Here is a 20,492-nt window from a genome sequence, read left to right as displayed (position 1 = left end):
CTGTGTAAAAGACATAATAGACTGGACATCGAGGAACCTTCTCTTACATAACTCAGATAAAACAGAGGTCTTCCTTTTTGGTCCAAAAGCAGCTAGAAACAAACTGTCTAACTTAACACTTAAACTTAACAATTTCTCAGTTTCATCAAGCTCATCTGTTAAAAATCTTGGTGTCGTGATGGACCCTGATCTGTCCTTCGACGCACATATAACTAATATCACTAGAACAGCCTTCCTGCATCTTTGCAATATTGCTAAATTAAGAAATGCATTATCCCTACAGGACGCAGAAAAGCTAGCTCATGCTTTTATTACTTCAAGGCTGGATCACTGTAATGCCCTGCTGTCTGGATATCCCAGCCAAAGCCTCAACAAGCTTCAGCTAGTTCAGAACGCTGCAGCCAGAGTCTCACAAAAACCAGAAGGTTTGACCATATCAGCCCAGTTTTATCAGCCCTGCACTGGTTACCAGTTAAATTTCACATTGATTATAAAATCCTATTACTGACCTATAAAGCTCTAAACGGACTCGCCCCTCAGTACCTGAGTGAACTTCTCTCCCACTATGAACCATCACGCCTACTTAGATCACAAAGTGCTGGTTGACTGCTGGTACCTAGAATTAATAAAGCTCCATCAGGGGGGAGAGCTTTCTCATACAAAGCCCCCCAGCTCTGGAATAACCTTCCTGTTAATGTTCAGGACTCAGACACAGCCTCGGTCTTTAAGTCTAGGCTAAAAACATAATTGTATAGTCAAGCCTTTGGTAATTAGTCTTCCCTGTCAGATCTAGACCTGCCGGAGTCTCTGCTGCTCTGTTAGACTGTAATCTGTGGTCAGTCACTCTTTACAGAACTGACTCCGTGTTTTCTTCCTTTCTTTGCCGAGTTGAACAGCTGCCCATTCTGTGCGTCTGATGCTGTTGGCCCTTCTGCCCTGATCGGGTGCCACTGCTCACCAGCCATCGGCTTGACCACCGCTGTTGCTGCTGCTGTTACTGCTGCTGCTTTATAATCATAAACTAATCAAATTAGCCACTGCTTTCTTTTTTTCCCCACTTTGTTCTATGAAACTTCATAGTAACAATGTTTGCTATCTGGTGTCAACCAGAGGAGGATGGGTTCCCCTTCTGAGTCTCGGTTCCTCTCAAGGTTTCTTCCTCTTCTAGGGAGTTTTCCTTGCCACTGTTGCCACCGGCGACGCTCCTGGGGGCTTGGACCCGGATTTTTTTCTTTTCTTTTCTTTTGTAATACTGATTGTTCTGTAAAGCTGTTTTGTGACAACACCTGTTTTAATAAGCGCTATATAAATATACTTTGCTTGCCTTCATGTATCCCTCCACCATGAACAGATTCAAATAAAGTGATAAAATAAGTTTTAGGCCAAAACGTTTCACAAAAGTATCATGCAACAATGTCTTAGACACCAGGCAGTGTGTTTATAACCATTTCATGTAATAACTTTATATAAGGGAGCTTTTAGAGGTGGACGTCTGGTTCACCACTGTGAACAATTCTGATTGTACGTTCCCCTTTAATGCCACTAAAAGCTACAGAACTTTATAACCTGAAATGTAACAAAAACTCGTGGCTTCGTGTCACGCATCTGGTGAACTCGTCTAACGAGATGGACTTCATTGCCCATAATACAATGAGGAATCACATGACGTCTGACGCTCTCACACACACCTATCAGAAATCACCGTCTCCCAAATACTAAGGGGTTTCACTTGTGGTGCATTTTGATCAGAACAGCTTAGTATATAAGGTAGTTAGGTATTTAGGTAGTTTCAGTGCGAGGTATTGCTCCCTAGTGAACTTACTGAGCGTTTACTCTGATTGCATTCTTCTGATTTATGGTCATTGGCTTGTTTCCCTGACTCTGCCTTTTGCCTGACCCTTTAGTACTTTTGAACCTTTCTGCCTGCTTTTTTGACCACATCTTTTGCCCTCCCCTTTTGTTTTGTTTGCCTGGTGTTATGATCACCATTGTATTTTGGTATCGACCCACGCCTGTTCTTTGACCACGTTTCTGCTTTGTGATAATAAACCCCATCTTCTACGTTTTATCTGCAAGCGTCTGGATTCTTCTGACTTGTTACACGTTGAGCTAAACCTTTGGCCTAAAATGTATTTTTTATATGTAGTTTTTATGGACCCTGTGGAAAAAAAGACAGCACAGCTGATTTGTGCTGGTCTGGTGCTGGTTTAACTGGTCACTCAGCATCTAAAATATTATCTTCCATTGCAGAGAAGGTACATGTAGAGAGTTTTAAGGCAAAATAGTCCCCCCAAAAAATTATATTTTCAGACTTACCACTATTTTACCATCATTAACATAACATGTAGGTTCACAGGTTGTTTCAGTTAATAAATAAAATGTATGTATTTGTGTTGTAGGCTTTGCAACTCCTAGTTCCCCTCTCCAACAATGTGAAGAAGCAAAGCAACGGCTGTTTACATTTGATTTATGCACAAAAATTGGAAAAATGAATTCAAATTTTTAGGAATTACCTTTGAAGTGTACTCATTTGTCAGTAGCTTATTTAAAAAAGACATTGATACTAAGGATTGCCACTGCAGTTTTCAGGAAATGTGATACATGAGGATTTTTTGGCCCCATGTTTTTTTTATTTAAGTTGGTTTTTGGTCACTGTCTTCACTTCTACTATGCATATTTGCGAGCAATATACATTTTACTCAAAGCCTAATTATTGTAGTGAACATCATTTCAGTCATCATTTCACTCCACACCCAGGCCCTCCGCAGCGGATTGTGATGTGTGATAGCAACGTCATCCACACGACTTTGTAGTCCGTTTAGTCATGAAAAATTTTTTTTTATGTCAACTAATCATTTGAGACACAAACAAAATGTCAAATAAAACCGAATATGGAGGTGAAAAGACAATTGGTAATGGTGTAACGCATTAAGTCATTATTTTTACAGTGACGTTACTGAGTATTATCTCAGTCTGTGCTGTTGGTGCAGCTCCTGGACTGATTCATTGCTTACAGTTCTTGGTTTGGGCTTTTAGTGTTTTATTTTGGACCAAGAGGATCCCAAAAAGAGAAGAATAGGAAACTTTCAGTTCTGTGTTGATAGATGCTGGATGCACTAAGTTCCACTGCAGCTCTATAGGGAACTCAAAAAGTACATGGAACTGTGTGAATGGAAGTGATTACTGCCCACCTCTGCATTTGGCAGAAATGTATCTGTCAGCATGGAGAATGATTTGGAAATTATGTCTAAGACTGAAAAAAAAGCTAGTCTGTTCAGGTCTGCAGAAAAGATAAGCCTCAATATTAAGGCAGGTCTTGCAAACATGGTGTGGCCATTTGAGAATATTTGACTAGTGTGAGTTCTAGTCAGCAAATGGCTGCAGCGGACCTGATTTACTGGAACATGTGATGCTCAACCCTCCCGGAAAACTTCACAACTAAACAAAGCTTGACTTGACACGTAAACAGACTACACGCTCGACTTGGTGTAGCAGTAAGCCAACTGGTGTACGGACCTTAGCAAATGTATGGCAAAAGACCAAACGAGCTAGCAAAAGACTGACGGCTATTACCCGTTTCAACATGTTGGAACACAAAAGAATGCAGTTTAAATTAGTATTTCATATATAACAGCATAAAATGACTTTATGATGTCATTTGGTTTGGTTTTCAGTGCATTTGGCAACAAACTAGAGCACACATTCCTACATTTTTATAAGAAACTTGTGGTTGTGAGGCCTTGGCTAGGTTAATTAGCTTCAGTGAGCTAACCAGCTAGCCATGCAAACTTAGCAGTGCCACATATTTTTCGGGAAGTTAGAACATGACATACGTAAAATTTGAGAGTAATGGCCTTGTCTGGCTAAAAACTTGCTGTACAGTCTTGAAGTATTTGTTTTTGATGTTGTTAGCAGTGTAGCCTTTAGCATGCTAACAAGCAAGGTGGAGTAAAGTGATGAAGTTTTTTTCCCTAAAGTTAGTTTGCAACTTTCGTAACGGGGTCTTATGAAGTGTCTTATGAAGTATCTTTAGGGAATGAACATTCAAGTGCACTAGGAAAATCTCTACATTGGGACACACCTGAAAATGAGTCCCCAGTTAGTTCACTACATGCACAAGATAAAAATAATGTAAACACATTTGACTATGATTTCTTATGTCAGTTGGTTGGTTTGTAAAGCATTCTGGGACAAAATAGGGCTCGTTCATACATTTTAAGGAGTTTTGTCATTAGGAAACCTCCTTTAGGGGATGAGCATTCAAGTGCACTAGGAGAAGCTCTAAGGTACTTTGGGACACGAAAATGGCTGAATCCCCACTTAGTTCACTAAATGCTTGAGATAAAAATATAAACAAATCCGAATTCAGTTTCTTATGTCATGTGGCTTGATTTGCACTGGGACAAACTAGAGTTCATGTTTGTCTCCTGCATTTTGAAGTGCCTCGTAACCAGGGAATGAGCAATCAAGCACCCTGGAGGCGCCGTTCCCCTGCGTGGTACCAGCTTGACTCAACTCTCTTCGCCTTTTTCTGTTTTACCACGAGGCAGAAGTCGGTACCTGGTACCCTTTTTTGATACCATCTAAGTCGACTTTCCAAATGAGCTGATCCGATACCAAACCGTGACATAAAAACGCAACTGGTCGCGCTGGTCGGACAGAATTACTAAACACGTAGGCTAACGTTAGCTACCAGGTTAGCTCGCCTTTTTAAACCGGGGTCGTCTCGTCGTCTGAACTCTCATATTGTTTTTTTTTTTCTCAAAAGTCTCCTGTTTTTTTTTTAGCAGTCTTTTGTGTTGCTGCTATTTACGAAGGCATTTTAGGGCCACTGTTAATAAAAATAAAACCATCAGACTTTTTTTATCTCAATATATTATAATTATTCTTCGAAATAGTATGACTTTTGTCTCAACATATTACGACTTTTTTTTTCGAAATATGACTTTTTTCTTGAAATATGACTTTTTTCTCAAAACATTGGGACTTTATTCTCAAAATATTATTTTTACTCTAAATATTACGACTTTTTACTCTAAATATTGTTACTTTTTTCTTTAAATAGCACGACTTTATTCTCAAAATCTACTATATTAATTTTCATTAACAGTGGCCCTAAAATACCATCGCAATTCTTGAAATATCACACCGTATGACGTTTTTCTCTAAATATTATGACTTTATTCTCAAAACACTTTATTCTCGAAGTCTACGATTTTTTTCAGTGACCGAGGCCCTAAAACGCCATCGTAGTTATCAGACTCTTACGAACAGAAATGTCTCTTTCCCGTCTCTTCAGATTCATATGGCGTCGCTGTGATGACCAGCTACTCTGAAGAGGCTCTATAAACAAAATACCCGGTACCATGCGGTGGAAAACTCGGCTAAGGAGAACTGCTACAAAGGGACTCCCAGAAAAGTAGCCGACCAGTTAGTTCAGTGAATACAGATGATGAATATATCATATCATATTTATAAAACATATGACTTTTTTTCAGTTCAGTTTCATCTGCCAGTTCATTTTGTTTGCAGTGCATTCTGGGACAAACTATGGCTAATGGTTGTCTCCAGTTTGAGGTGCCTTGTAATTAGGGAGCGAGAATTAAAACGGAATCAGCTCGTTCCCTCCACACAGATGTTAACAAAACAATTACACGAATAAATTGGAGTTAAATCTTGAATTAAATCTTTTATATAATTTAGCTTCGTTTGCAGTGCATTCTGGGCCAAAATAGGGCACTTGTTTGCACATTTTGAGGAGCTTTGTCCTTAGGGAGCGACCATTCAAGTGCTCTAGGAGAAGCTCTGGGACGCTGAATTTAGTTCATTACAGAAGGGGTCGATTTGAGACACGCCCATCTAGTGCCAGCTCACAAACAAGGTTTTTACGGACATGTAAACACTTGGTCGCTTGGACAATGACTCCCAATAAGCAGCACTGACAACAGCAGACCAGCAGGGGGCGCATCAATGACTCTGAATGAGAGGCTGGGGTGAAGTACAGATACAGGAGAGATTAAACCGACCAGGCTCGCTCACGAAACGGTCCTCATGCGCAAAGGCTTCTCAAAAGGAGCGTTTTAGTTGAGAATTTTGGCGAATAACTGCTAAAAGCAAAGTCTCTACAGAGTTCTGGTCCTTCTGGACATCAGGGAGATCAGATAGAGTATTAACGATGGCCCATATTGCCACCACGTCTCCTTATTATTACCGTTATTACTGAACTTATTATTATTACTATTATTATTATTATTATTAGGCATAATCGAGAGACTGTGCGCGTGGTCGGGCCGGACGGGAGCGCGTGCGCGGTCCAGTCCTGACGCAACAGCTCCTAACTTTTTTTCCCCCTTTTTTCTTTTTTCTTTTTTTTTGCATGCCTGCTTTCCATCCATCAGCCAACAGGCGCATTAAGGAACTTCGTATTTTTCGTTGTTTTGTCCTCGTTTGAAGACGTTCCCTCGTTTTATCTGCGTTTTTTTTTGGTAAAACCAGACCGCCGCACCGTTAAGGATGTCTTAAAACGCGGAGCGGCTATCGGTGGAGTTTATTCCCTCTTTGCCTTCTTTTTCCTCCCCTTTCCTCGCCCCGGCTCCGCGTTGGCGTGTATGGACCGTGTGGAGGGCAGCAGCGGGTAGATTATGCTGGCCGCTGGGCACCATGGGGGCGAACAGTGGCAAGCAGAGCGGCAGCGAAGGTGAGCTGCTCTCTCAGCTTCTTTCAGCCCAGGTCGAGCCAACCTCACGTCCTTCTTCTGCTTCTGCTTCTTCTCAGTCTTAGTGGTCAGCAGAAAGCTCTGCCGGACTCTCTCTTCCGAGGGCTGTGTGGTCAGACATGTCCATTCTGGTCAGGGTCAAATGGGTCATCCAGTAAATGCTCCAAGAGTCTTTTCCTTCCTTTCTGACTCTCTTTATCTTGGATTCTGCACGGTTCTTTAGTGTGGAGGCAATGGTTCCATTTAGAACCATGGGTTCTAGATAGAACCCTTCCATGCTTAAAGGGTTCTTTGCTTGGTGAAGTGGTCCATTGTTCGAGAATGTGTTGTATATGGTTCTATATTGGCACCAAAAAGGGTTCTTCTAACATTGTAACAATGGCAGAACCCTTTATTGGTGCTACATCGAACCCTTTAAAAGAAAAGGTTCTGTATAAACCATATGCAACGCTTTCTCCATCAGTCTTAAGATCCATTGCATGCAGAGAACCATAAAAGCGTGCAAATGGTTCTTTGAGTGTGGATGGTTCTTTGTAGAACGGATGTCTTTGCTACAGGACCCTTGTAGAACCACCTCTTAAAGTGTGTAAGCCGGCATCGACAAAGGGTTATCTGTTGTTACAAGCTGGGCATCGTCACAATAGTAGAACCCTTCTTGGTGCTAGCTTATCTAGAACCATTTTGGGCTGAAATGGTTCCTGGCATGGGGAAATGGTTCTTCATGGGGCTTTTCTATTCTTACAAGCTTGACATTGTAACAATAGGAGAACATGTTTTAGTGCTGTGTAGAACCATTCTAAAAAGGTTCTACATACTATATATATATATATATATATATATATATATATATATATATATAGCACATTCTCCATCAATCTGAAGAACCATATCACTATGCAGAGAGCTCTATATAGAACTCATGGTTCTAAAATACCCATTCCTTTTACTAAAAGAACCTTTAAGCACCATATTTACTAAGTGTGTGGCTGCAGGCTGGAGAGTTCACTTTTGGTTGTATATTAGAAGCCATGCTTTAGGTTTTGGGGGTCCGGTTGGTGGATTAGGGGTTAAGCCAACCCGGGACTAGACTGGGACTAAACATGCTAAAAGGTGAACTTTTTCTAGTGCACTCTTAAATAGGGGCATTAAAAATGGCTATTTGGAGCAATGCCATAGAAGAACCCTGAAGAGCCTTGAGCAACTGATGAATGAAGAAGTTAGAAAAGAGGTTAAATGAGACATCAGTAACTTTTATTCAGGTTTAAATAATATCCATATAAAGTAAAAGGTCTCCGCCAGTTAAATTGATTGTTTTAGAGCCATACAAACCATTTAGCAACGTTCATTGTTAAAGGAAAATTCCTCTCATTTGTCAAAATTACTACATAATTAAATAAAAACGATGTTTCAAAGCCATTCAGAGTGGTTTGATGTGAAGTGGTTCATTGCAGAGAAACCTGTCCACTCTGATTTCTTTACAGTGGCGGTGATAGGAACCAGGGGTCACAACGTCTACAATGCAAGAAAAGCCATTCATGTAATACGTTTTTGTGAGGCATTAAACTCTTCGGACATCTGGTTCTCGTCTCTTCCGCTGTGGACAGACTCTAGAATGGAGCGTTTCGCATCAAACCCTCTCTGAACGACTTTGTTTACATCTGAATCATTTAATTATGCAGCAATGTTGGAAAATCAGTAGATTTTTTGTTCTGGCTTAAAGGGAAACGGGGATGTTTGATTATAACGGAAGCAAATCGGTATCAAAAAATAGATTAGCGTGGGAAGGATACTTAGATTTGGGTTTGATAATTCACAGTAATATTTGATGCAATAAATACATGCATTTTATTAATTTCATGGCATTTGTAAACAAGTACATGTACAACCCCATTTCCAAAAAAGTTGAGATGCTGTGCAGAAAGTAAATAAAAATAGGATGCAACGGTGTGCACATCATGTAAACCGTAATTCCAAAAGAAAATACTACAAATACAACGTATTAAATGTTGAAACTGAGAAATGGTATTGTTTTTTAAAAATATATGCACATTTTGAATTTAATGGCAACAACATCTTCCAAAAAAGTTGGGACAGAGGCATTTTTACCACTGTGCTGCATCACGTCTTCCTTTTAACAGCACTCTGTAAGTGTTAGGGAACTGAGGAGACACTGATGTAGTTTTGAAAGTGAACTGTTTTCCTGTTCTTGTTTGATACAGGATTTCAGCTGCTCAACTGTTTGGGGGCTCATTTGTCATATTTTTCATTTCATAATCTGACGAATGTTATCAGTGGTGATAAGCCTGGACTGCAGCCAGGCCAGTTTAATGCCTGGATTCTTTTAATACGGAGCTTGTAATACATGCAGAACGTGGTTTGTCGTTGTCTTTCTGAAATAATCAAGGCCTTCCATGAAAAAGACGCAGTCTGGATGGCAGCATGTAACATGTATATATCATTCAGCATAAATGGTGCCTTCACAGATGGGCACGTCACCCATGCCATGTGCACTAATGCACCCTTATGCCATCATGAACTCTGGCTTTTGAACTGTGCACTGATAACAAGCTGGGTTGTCTTTAGCTTAGAGGGCACAGCATCCATGATTATATATATTGATTCATCATTTTAAATGAGCTTCGGCCCAGAGAAGGTGGCAGCATTTCTGGATCCTGTTTATGGTTTTCACAGGCATTGCTTTTCAGAAGTGTTTGTGAGCCCATGAATCATTTTTAATGCAGTGCCACCTGAGGGCCCAAAGATCATGGCCAGTCAATAATGGCCTTGTCCCTTACACACAGAGATTTCTCCAGATTCTCTGAATCTTTTAATGTTATTATGTAGCGTAGATGATGAAAAACAAAAGTTCTTTTTTATTTTGAGAAATAAAGTTGAGAAATGCTATTCTTGAATTGTTGCTCTATTGGCTTGTGCAGTCTTGTGGTGAACCCCTCCTCATCTTTACTTCCCCAATCATATAACTGACCTGTTGCCAATCAACCACCAGGTGTTTTTTTAGCATTATGCAACTTCACCAGCCTTTTATTGCCCCTGTCCCAACTTTTTTGGCATATACTGTATTTTTCAAAAAACAATAAAATCAATCAACAATAAAAGGCTTTAACATTTGATATGTTGTCTTTGCATTATTTTCAATTAAATAAAGGTTTTTAATGATTTTGCATATTATTGCATTTTGTTTTTATTTACATTTTGCACAGTGTCCCAACTTTTTTTGGAAATGGGGTTGTAATTGGGGTACATATAAAATACCTGGTATCAGAATCAGCCCAGACTTCCCATATCCGGTGCATCCCAAGTAAGCAATAACCATGTAATAGTCTCTAGGTGCTTGTAGAGAAGTCATATCAGAGCTCATATTAGATTTTACTTTACAGAGCCGGTCTAACATTTACTTCTCTGAAGAGGAAATATCGTCCCAACTTGATATAAAAGTGAATACCTTTATTTTACCCATTCTCGATGAATGACTTGATGAATCAGCTGAATTCCTTGAAGAACCTCACCACACAGAACAGAATAACAGGCCATATTATATTACTTGTAAGTTGAAAAGAACAAAGAGTGCCTAAATACATATACAGTTAATTAAAGGGCCTACTTATAACATTTGTATTAATTTTGCATATGCAGTATGTGATTTTATGTACCATAAAATGGGCCTCACGACCTCACTTTATCCTAGAATTAACCCAAACTTTTATGACACTCTTCTATAACCTCGACCTGTTTGCAAATCCCTGTAGTTACTGAAAAATAAGCCTTAGTATGTAATAAGCCTGTAAAGGGTTAAACAGGCTGCTTTTGTTACTGTGTCTTTAAGACTGGTATGTGTAAATAACATCTGTTCTGATTGGCTTTTGCATGTTGTGCCTCTTTCGAAAAGCTGTCTAGGCTAAAATACTCTTTGTAGCTTCACTGTGAATGAGCGGAACTGCTGCATGCTGAACAGGCTGGTATATATGTAAATGAGTTCTTGTGACATCACAAAAGCAGTGAATTCAAAACGGCACTGTAGCTCCCATATATGGACAATATGAACGAGGGAGTAAAACTTTCACAGTGTTTACATGTTGCATTAAACATATTATTTAAAAAAGCAAGGGAACAATCAGGTTTTCTAGGACATCAACTCTTTAATAATTGGTATCAACAAGTACGCTTCATCTGTGGCAAAGAGCTTTCCCAGTTTTGTGATGTTCTAGCTCTTCATGTACCTGAGCCAGGTCTCGCACCTGATGCAGGTGATAAGTAGCAGGTGTGTTCAGAGGAGAATAAAACCTGGACTGGCTTGGGCAGGACTGAGTTGAGAATCCTTACATAATGGCTACACTACAGGGTGCCCAGCTCAGGCCTTGGAGGTCCTTTATCTATGACAGTTTGGCGATTCCTCTAATGCACCTGATTCAACTCAGCAGCTAGGTACCAGTAGCGGTGGACAGTATGACAGTATGTTACTGTTTGTGATAATTCTGTTAAAATGTGCTTTTCTGGGTTTACCGTAGGTATCGTCATAACTTCTAGGACTCTAAACAACTGCGTGAATCATAAAAAAAAGATTTAGATAGCTTGTAAACAATAACCCTGAGTTTATTTCATTTGAATGTCAGCACATTATGACATCTTCAGAGGGTTTTTATTTATTTTTTACCAATAAGACAAGTCAAGAGTTACTTCCTGACAGCAAGAAAGTACTACGGGATAGACAAATTATATATAGACAGGATTAACTCATTCTGAGAGGTTTTTAAAGAGAAGCTCATCTCCCCAGATGGATAACTTGAGGACTTTTTGTGGTGAAGTCATGAATGTGCAGCCGCCACATGTTTCACTGCAGTGTTTAATAATAATAAAAAAAAGCATTCACTTTATAAGGGTGTTTTCACAGCACAGTCGAAAACAACAACTGACCCAAACAGGAACCAACTGTACATTCGGTTCTAGTTGTAGTTTATTTTCCACCTGCTGGAGAGAACTGTTGTATAATAACCACAATAAATGATTTAATGGTCTTTGGGGTTTTGTTTTATGTCTAATTTGGCTGTTTAGCCACCTTGCTTGCCATTAAGCTTATCCCACGCAGAAATCCGATATATGACAATAATTGGATTTCAAATATTGACATGTGTTAGTATATAGGGATTTCCTTCTTTTCCATTATTTTGTGCCATACATGCCAACTTATTTCAATTTTGTTCCAACAGCAGCGATATTGCTCTTTGACGCGTTTCAATACTAAAATCTTAACAGATGACATAGTGTCATGTATAACTGTTTAGGGATACATGTTTTAGATGTATATGTGAAATCCATATATTATATCTCTGCTGTCGGAAGAAAACCTCGTATGTCCATTTTGTCGTTTTTCAGTTTTTGACGTACTCTGAAATTGCCTGTTGCCCTTTAAATGCTGTGTAAATTTCAGAGTGAATGGACCAAAAGAAACAACCCAAAATGACTTGGAAAGATGTCTGGTTCCATTGACTTACATTAAAAGTAAAGTAGGTTTTTTCCTTCTCCTGTAAAGTTAAGATACGAGGTTTTCTTCCAACAACAGCGATATGTATTATATATATGATATATGTTCAATATATGATACCTACATATGTGTACACAACATATTTAGACATAAATTTAAAAAATATGTGCTTGATCCGCTTGCTTATATGTGCGTATATGGCTATATATATCAGATTTGCTTATGAGAGTGGCTGATATGAAACCATACCCTGCACTATTCTGTGCACTATTCTGTCTACATTGCACAGAATCAAGTGTGGAATCATACAAACACGTGTTCTGTGGCTGTTAACATACATGCTAATAGCATTAGCTTTATAACAGGCTTATGTTGGCTTATGTCGAACCCTCTACAAAACAATGATTCTACAAATTGCAATCAACACTTCAACATACCGCCCTAGTTTAGATCCTGTTGCACTTTTTGGTTGTGTAGTAGTGCTTGGAAGCCTCTCTTTATCTGGCAAAGTAAAGGATTCGCTATATTTTCGTTCAGCTTCAGCTGCTTATTATCAGAGTCAGTGGATCTATCGGTGGGATGGAAAATCTGCTTGCTTTTAAAAGCTGGAAAACGAGAAATCCATTACATGTTTGAGTGCATTTGACATTAAAGCCGTAAAACACAACGAGATTTCACCCTTCTGCCAGTGTTTTGTCTGTTCTGTTTGTACTTATTGTAAATTGCACCATAAACTGAGCTGCTTCCATGCCGACTGGATGTGAGTTATCCACTCGGAAGTACAGCCAACCTTTATGTTTACAAAGGTTCTGCTTTGGTGTGTTGTTTTCATTTAGCCCTTATTCCTTCTTAGGTACTGTAAACAAATTTTTCATGTTTTTTTTACATTTTTGAACGTGGCACTGCTGGTTTGCTGGTCCCGCTTTTTACGATATATTTGTGATGTGTATTGTTGAAATGCCGTTACGTATCAGGATGATATGTTACTACCATGCTGCCCACACTTAGTTACCAGGTCAAAGCTGGGAAATCCCCCAACTATGTTGGAGCGTGGCCTTCTGGGACCAGAATTGGACACCCCTGGGCTACAGAACCTACAAGTCACAATATTTAGTCCTTCTCACAAAGTGAAGACAGACACTGAGTCAGTGAATGCTGGGTAACATGACTGGCAATTTGGCCCGGACCATGTTTGGATCGTTTCATAACTATCGGCATTCGTGCCAGAGCCCTCTCACCCGCAGAATGAGTTCTTGGCCGTGTCAGAGGCTTGCGGTGCACTAAAGCACACCAGATTTCTCTGGAAGGTCAAGGTTTGGCTCGTCTTTGAAGCTGGCACTCAGAGAGCAAACCGATAAATTTCCACCGAGATGGCACCACAACTCTGGAATTTCCAAAGTTCACATGTTCCCACCTATCATTAGATGCTAGATGTGCCCTGACAGGTATGCAGCAGCTTTAAGATTGGAGCAGCCCTGGAGGCTGGAGTTTTTAGCATCTTGGGCTGCTAATTTAATGCATAGCTTGGCTTCTTCCTTCTGAGTGGTTCTCTCTATAATGTACTGGTATTGCGATCGTATTGCTTGTAGGGATGTAACAATACAACTGTGTGAATTGCAGCATGTGGTTAGAGCATAGAGATATTATGAAGCTCAAGATTTGTTTAAAATATTGTACTTTTATAATGAAATCTGCAATAAACTGAGAAGGTCAACATTAACATATTATTGTAAGGCACCTTTTCAGCCACTCATTACTTTTGCTGCATTGAAAAATGAACTGTATTGAATTAAGACACCAGCCTATTGATTTGACTAATGTATTTTATGAAGTGCGTTTGCAGCTGAGCAGAAGAACCTGAAACATTTTGGTAAGGTTCTGTAAGTGAATGACCACACAATGTGGAATGCATTGGTGAATCAAAAATATGGCATGATTAAAGATGGGCTTGCATTGTTTTGACCAAAGTAATTGACTTTTCTTGGATTTGTTGGATTATACAAACACAATGATTCATAAAAAAAACCGCAGATACTGATCTGGAGCTATGGTTGGTCAAGCACATGGTACCCTGATTAGTCAGTAGTTGCTTGCTGTTCTTCAGAAATAGTATCGCAAAGGTCCGTCACCAGTTAACTGGCATCACAAAAGCCGATAAGAAGATGGCAGCTTAGACTTGTGTTTGCAAGAACACCATGCAATTCACCTTTGCGGAGATGAGGATGCCTCTGTCCTCTTTGCTGCTGTCAAACGTGCCAAGCAGAATAAAGAGCTGAAGTGTGCGAGCCATGAGTGGAAAGCTCCAGACACAAAAAGTGTTTTGAAAAGAAAAAAAAAAAGCTGTTTTTCCCAAACGCCAAAACTGCTAACAGCTTAGCTTTTGAATTTCAAGAGCACCGCAGGACTTCTTGAAAAAACCTCCTGGTATGTTCAGGCAAATGTAAAACAACCTTCCTCAGACTTTTCACTCTTGTTTTGAGGAGAGTTGTCATTGTTTTCGTCACTGCTGTTGCCCCAATAAATGAAATAACAGTTGTTCTATGTAGGCAAAAATATGACCTCACGATGCTGGAAGGCTTTTTGTTCATGCATCACAATATTTGGTTTGTCTGAGGTTTGATAAGTTAAAACAGACAAAGAAAAGATCCAGAAATGAAGCCTTTAAAAAAATGCTATCCATTTTTTTTTCATACTGCGCTCTACTAACATCCAATTTACGTGCCGATATATTTGTAAATTTGCCATCAGCTTCAGTAAGAACTGAAATAAGGTAGCTGGTAAGAACTATACGAAGCTACCAACTGAAGTAATGTTTAGGTTCACACTATGTATTTTTTGCGTCCTGGTAGCCGTGGGATCCGTTTCGAGCAAAGAAAATACAGCATATACACAGGACATGTTCGTGATCTAGATTTAAAAATCTTAACATTTTCTCAAACGTTAGGGTTAATCCAGCTGTCATACAGAATCTGCTGTTAATGCAAAGACGGTCTTTTCTGTAAACTTTGTTCAGCTCTCTCGTTTTGGTTTCTGTTGTCTAAATTCATTGCAATTTTTTGTTGGCTAGTAACTAGTTTTAGTGCCGAGCTAAATCCTGTGCACCCGTTGTTCCCAAAAGGCATCAGAAAGTATTTTCAAATATTAAGTTTTTTTTTTAATTTTTTATTCAGTTCATTAGTATTAAAATTCTTTTCATAGGTATTTGCACTGCTCTTTGTGTTTACAGTTCAAGTTTCAAGTTTATTTGTCATTTGCACAAAATGTCAGGATATTCATGCATTGAAATGCTCAGGTAATCACTCTGCAGCAGGGCACCATTATAACCATACTAAAAACAGTGCAGACAAAATACAAAAGTAAAAAATACAAAAGGAAATACTAAAACTGAAATATTAAATACTCATAAAATGCGCACAAAGTATAGAGACAGGAGGGACCTATGTAGAGAAACTCTTAAGAACTCCGCTATGGACAAACATATTTAAATACTATATATGTATGTATGTATATATATATATATATATATATATATATATATATATATATATATATAAAATGCATATACAGGGAGATTCACGGCACCTACCTCATGGCTCCAACGCAAGGGCATCCCAGCTTGTTCGAAGCTCAATGTCCTGAGGGGCACATTGCATATGGTTTCATTCAGTTTGCTTCATCCTAGCGAGAGTTATTACAGAATATTTGGGGCCTCTTTTGAGTGAATCACCCTGTATATACAGTATGGCTGTCAGGGTTGTCTGTGTACCATGGATCTTGTGAATAGGTGAATACATGGCCTTAAATTAGGTGAATGCACACTGACTTGTTCAGGACTCGAAGATCAGGACTGTTTACTTGGGACTCGACTTGAGACTCGATCGTCTTGGACTTCAATGTGAGAGTCTTGAGACTTGCTTGTTACTTTCAACTTACTGGCTTGTTCCCACCTTTGCTGCTTAGGCATTAAAATTTGGAATTGAATAGAATTTTTCCATTCTCAGTAGTTGAGTAATTTGATCAGTAGCATAAATGCATTGAATTTCGCAGTAACTACCACGAATGACTTGGTATCCACTATGAAGATAATGTTGTTATAGGAGTGAGGAGCTGAGATGCGGTCCACATCAGGGCTGTGAGAGTTTAAGGGGTTAACAAATGACTGTAATAGCCTCACTGTGCTTATAACGAGTGACCCTGTTGGTTTGCGGCTCTCTGTACACTTACACTCATGTACACCTTTACGCTGTGTGATGCATTGACCTCGACGACCTTTCCTGCTGGTGGACAGTCCGTGGGAACGAAATGCAGGCCTTTGCATGTCCCATCATTACAATGTGTTTTGCCAATTAATCTCTCTTTGAGTGAAACCCACATTCTTCAAAGACAATAGACAATAAACAATGCCGGTGACGTAACTGGACGTCAAATTAGAAGGGACTAAATCCCTGAGCAAGGCTCATTCAGTCCGACTCCCGGGCTTTTACTGCCCAGCTTGAGAAACACACCCACGGATTAATGCACTGATATCACTGCAAGACTATTTCATGAAAAACAGGTCTGTTTACACAGCAAAGCATGTTTTTTTTCCTGCCCAGTATGTGGGAGCTCCCTCTGTCAGACCTTGTATGGTCACATAAAAAGCCTACACGAGCTCTACTTCTGTTTGCACTTGTGATATTGTTGTAAACATGCTTTATAGCGATGTAGCTTTGGAGCTCATCTTGGATCTGTATGGGTTTTTCAACACCGCTCCATCATTGTGTCATTGTGAATTCCAGATGCTATTTATGTGTCAATAATACCTCATATATCTCATTTAACCTCCAACATTCCTGGCTTATTCTCTTACTACTGTGCAGATAATGTGTATGTTCTGCAGTTATGAGAGCAGGGATTTGAAGTTTGGCCCACATGTTGAAAGGTTTGCATGGTTAAAGGCATGAAACTTAACCACTTCATCAGTGTAATAAAAGATTTCAAAACGGATCCCCTCCTCCTGCTCGGTGTAGTTGGTCAGACTTTCTGCTCTTTTAGTCTGTCTGTAGGAGATGTCGGGATGATTACGTAAGTTTCTGATGAGCTGAAAAAGATGCTGATTTGGTATGATTGGGTGGCACAATATGCAAAAAATATAGTATTTCGGTTCTGTTGTGCGAGTGTGATACACCTTACATTTACAGCATTTGGCTGATGCTCTTATCCAGAGCGACTTACGGTTTGATTCAGGGAGGTGAAGGTAGTGTTTGGAGTCTTGCCCAAGGACTCTTATTGGTATAGTGTAGGGTGCTTGTCAAGGCGGGGGATTGAACCCCAGTCTGCAGTGTAGAGTCAGCAGAGGTGTTAACCACTACACTAACCAAAACAATATGTTAAAGGTGTCCTTATGGAGGACTCAATATGAATATAAACATGGCTGACAATAAATGGAAGCTAGTAACCTACGATTGACACGACACAATTTACGTCATGCTATTTAATGGAAATTCACTTGATTACAGTTAATAAGCAATGCGTTGTGCAGCCCTGCAACCCAAGTTGTCAGGTTAAGGCCTGCACCTGCAAATCTGTGAACATGTGTGGAAGTTATGTATGGATATTCATGTGAGCCTCATCTAAATTGGAACAGTAGTGGGTGCTATGACCAAGAATTTATATCAATAAAAAAATTCAAATAATGTATGTTTTCAGTATATGGATTGTTTTGCTGACAGTGGCAAACATCAAACATTATCCCACAGTAAAAAAAAACACATTCAGACCTCAGACAGTGACTCTGATAATTTTTTAAATTGAGATAGTAATAAGCTAGATATGTACACAAGTATGTTTCACAGGGTACTTTCTATTGAGAAGTGTCTGGCCCAGACACCAAGGCCTAAATGTATACTTGTGAAAACAAAGCCTACATTTTTCACATTTTTTGCAATCTCTTTTTAAAGTTTAAGATTTTAGTTTCAGATTTAGATTCATCATGACTTTTTTAATTTAAAAAAAATGCTGTCCCATGGTTTTATGTGTTAAAACACAAAGTTTAGTCAATGGGCGGAGCCTTTTTGTAGCCACACCCCTCTACTGTTCAAGGCTGTTTTTGCTGGTCATATACTGGCTAGTGTTTTTCAGTCATGCTGAAAATGATCTAAAATTGTCACTACGGGCCAGTTCCACCATTTGGTTGTATTGGGTGCAAATATCATGATAAAATGCATATTGAAAACTGCTTATGGTCTTGACTTTTGATAACATTTTGTAAGTAGTGCAAATCGAAAATAACTGTTTTTGTGCAACACAGAGCTCGGCCTTCAATCGAGCCATACATGTCAAAATTTACCAAAACATGCAGGAAAACATCTTTATGATAATGCTAATTTCTGCTAGTATCCAACTGAGATTGCAGTATAAGGCAATTCACACTTACATTTTTTGGCATTTCTAGGATTAAACACACATTTGAAGCTTCCAAAAGACATTCCATATTTTACTTGAAGCTTGTGACAGACATACTAGCAAATATTTCTCAGTAGAGTTCTGGTATAAAGCTAATGCTGTTTTCCATTTCTGACAAGCCACAGATTAGGCTATTCACGGTCTGTGATGTATCACAGACTCCCAGATGTTTTTTTTTTTTTCTCACAAAATCGGAAATTAAAGTGTGATTGGTTGATTGCTTTGTCACTTCATTATAATGCTGAAGGTTAATTTACTGCATTATAACTTCTCTTCAGCTACAACTAACCAATAGGAGAGCTTGCTTAGCTATATCTACCAAGACACCATGGAGCAAAACATTTCCTGATTTTCCACTGAATGCTTCAAGAATTTATTCCTTATGTTTCCATTAAAAACTTAACAATGAAACCAGAGTTGTTCTGTAATACTTGCAGAGTTTAAGTGCAAGCAGAATAATATTGACTCAAAGAATTATCAGTCACACTTTATTTGGATGGTCCATCATAGATGCTCTACAGATACCTACAATGGTGCTTGAAAGTTTGTGAACCCTTTAGAATTTTCTAGATGTAGATGAAACTTGTAGATGAAGAGAACCCAGTTAAACAAATGACACAAAAATATTATATTTGATCCTTTGTTTATTGAGGAAAATGATCCAATGTTACATATTTGTGAGTGGCAAAAGTCTGTGAACCTTTGCTTTCAGTATCTGGTCTGAGCTCCCCTGTGCAGCAATAACTGCAACTAAATGTTTCCGTTAACTGTTGATCAGTCCTGCACAACGGCTTGAAGGAATTTTAGCCCATTCCTCAGTACAGAACAACTTCAACTCTGGGATGTTGGCGGGTTTCCTCACATTAACTGCTCGTGTCATGTCCTTCCACAACATTTCGTTGAGATTAAGGTCAGAACTTTGACTTGGCCTTTCCAAAACATTAACTTTATTCTTCTTTAATCTTCTTTGGTAGAACGACTTGTGTGCTTAGGGTGGTTGTCTTGCTGCATGACCCACCTTCTCTTGAGATTCAGTTCATGGACAGATGTCCTGATAGCTTCCTTTAGAATTCTCTGATATAATTCAGAATTCATTGTTCCGTCAATGATGGTAAGCCGTCCTGGCCCAGATGCAGCAAAACAGGCCCAAACCATGATACTGCCACCACCATGTTTCAAAGATGGGATATGGTTCTTGTGCAGGAATGCAGTGTTTTCCTTTCTCCAAACATAACGCTTTTCATTTAAACCAAAAAGTTCTATTTTGGTCTCATCCGTCCACAAAACATTCTTCCAATAGCCTTCTGGCTTGTCCACATGATCTTTAGCAAACTGCAGATGAGCAGCAATGTTCTTTTTGGAGAGCAGTGGCTTCTCCTTGCAACCCTGCTATGCACACCATTGTGGTTCAGTGTTGTCCTGATGGTGGACTTATGAACATTAACATTAGCCAATGTGAGAGAGGCCTTCAGTTGCTTAGAAGTTACCCTGGGGTCTTTAGTGACCTCGCCGACTATTACACGCCTTGCTTTTGGAGTGATCTTTGTTGGTCGACCACTCTTGGGGAGGGAAACAATGGTCTTGAATTTCCTCCATTTGTACACAATCTGTCTGACTGTGGATTGGTGGAGTCCAAACTCTTTAGAGATGGTTTTGTAACCTTTTCCAGCCTGATGAGCATCAACAACTCTTTTTCTGAGGTCCTCAGAAATCTCCTTTGTTTGGGCCATGATACGCTTCCATAAACATGTGTTGTGAAGAGCAGACTTTGATAGATCCCTGTTCTTTAAATAAAACAGGGTGCCCTCTCACACCTGATTGTCATCCCATTGA

At 39.3% G+C, this 20,492-nt stretch overlaps 1 protein-coding gene across 2 annotated transcripts in view; it reads left to right on the top strand.

Moving 5' to 3' along the window:
* The first annotated feature begins 6,297 nt into the window (after nucleotides 1–6,297).
* The window catches only part of fbxl7 (F-box and leucine-rich repeat protein 7), a 76,117-nt gene continuing 61,922 nt past the window's right edge, over nucleotides 6,298–20,492 (top strand). For both annotated transcript variants that reach the window (XM_017711384.2, XM_017711383.2), the window contains exon 1: nucleotides 6,298–6,697. In XM_017711384.2, coding sequence (XP_017566873.1) covers nucleotides 6,661–6,697 — 37 coding nt within the window. In that variant the 5' untranslated portion in view covers nucleotides 6,298–6,660. The remainder of the gene's footprint in view (nucleotides 6,698–20,492) is intronic.

The sequence above is a fragment of the Pygocentrus nattereri genome, chromosome 19, assembly GCF_015220715.1.
Source record: "Pygocentrus nattereri isolate fPygNat1 chromosome 19, fPygNat1.pri, whole genome shotgun sequence".
Taxonomy (NCBI): domain Eukaryota; kingdom Metazoa; phylum Chordata; class Actinopteri; order Characiformes; family Serrasalmidae; genus Pygocentrus; species Pygocentrus nattereri.
This window is presented reverse-complemented; position numbering and strand designations above follow the sequence as displayed.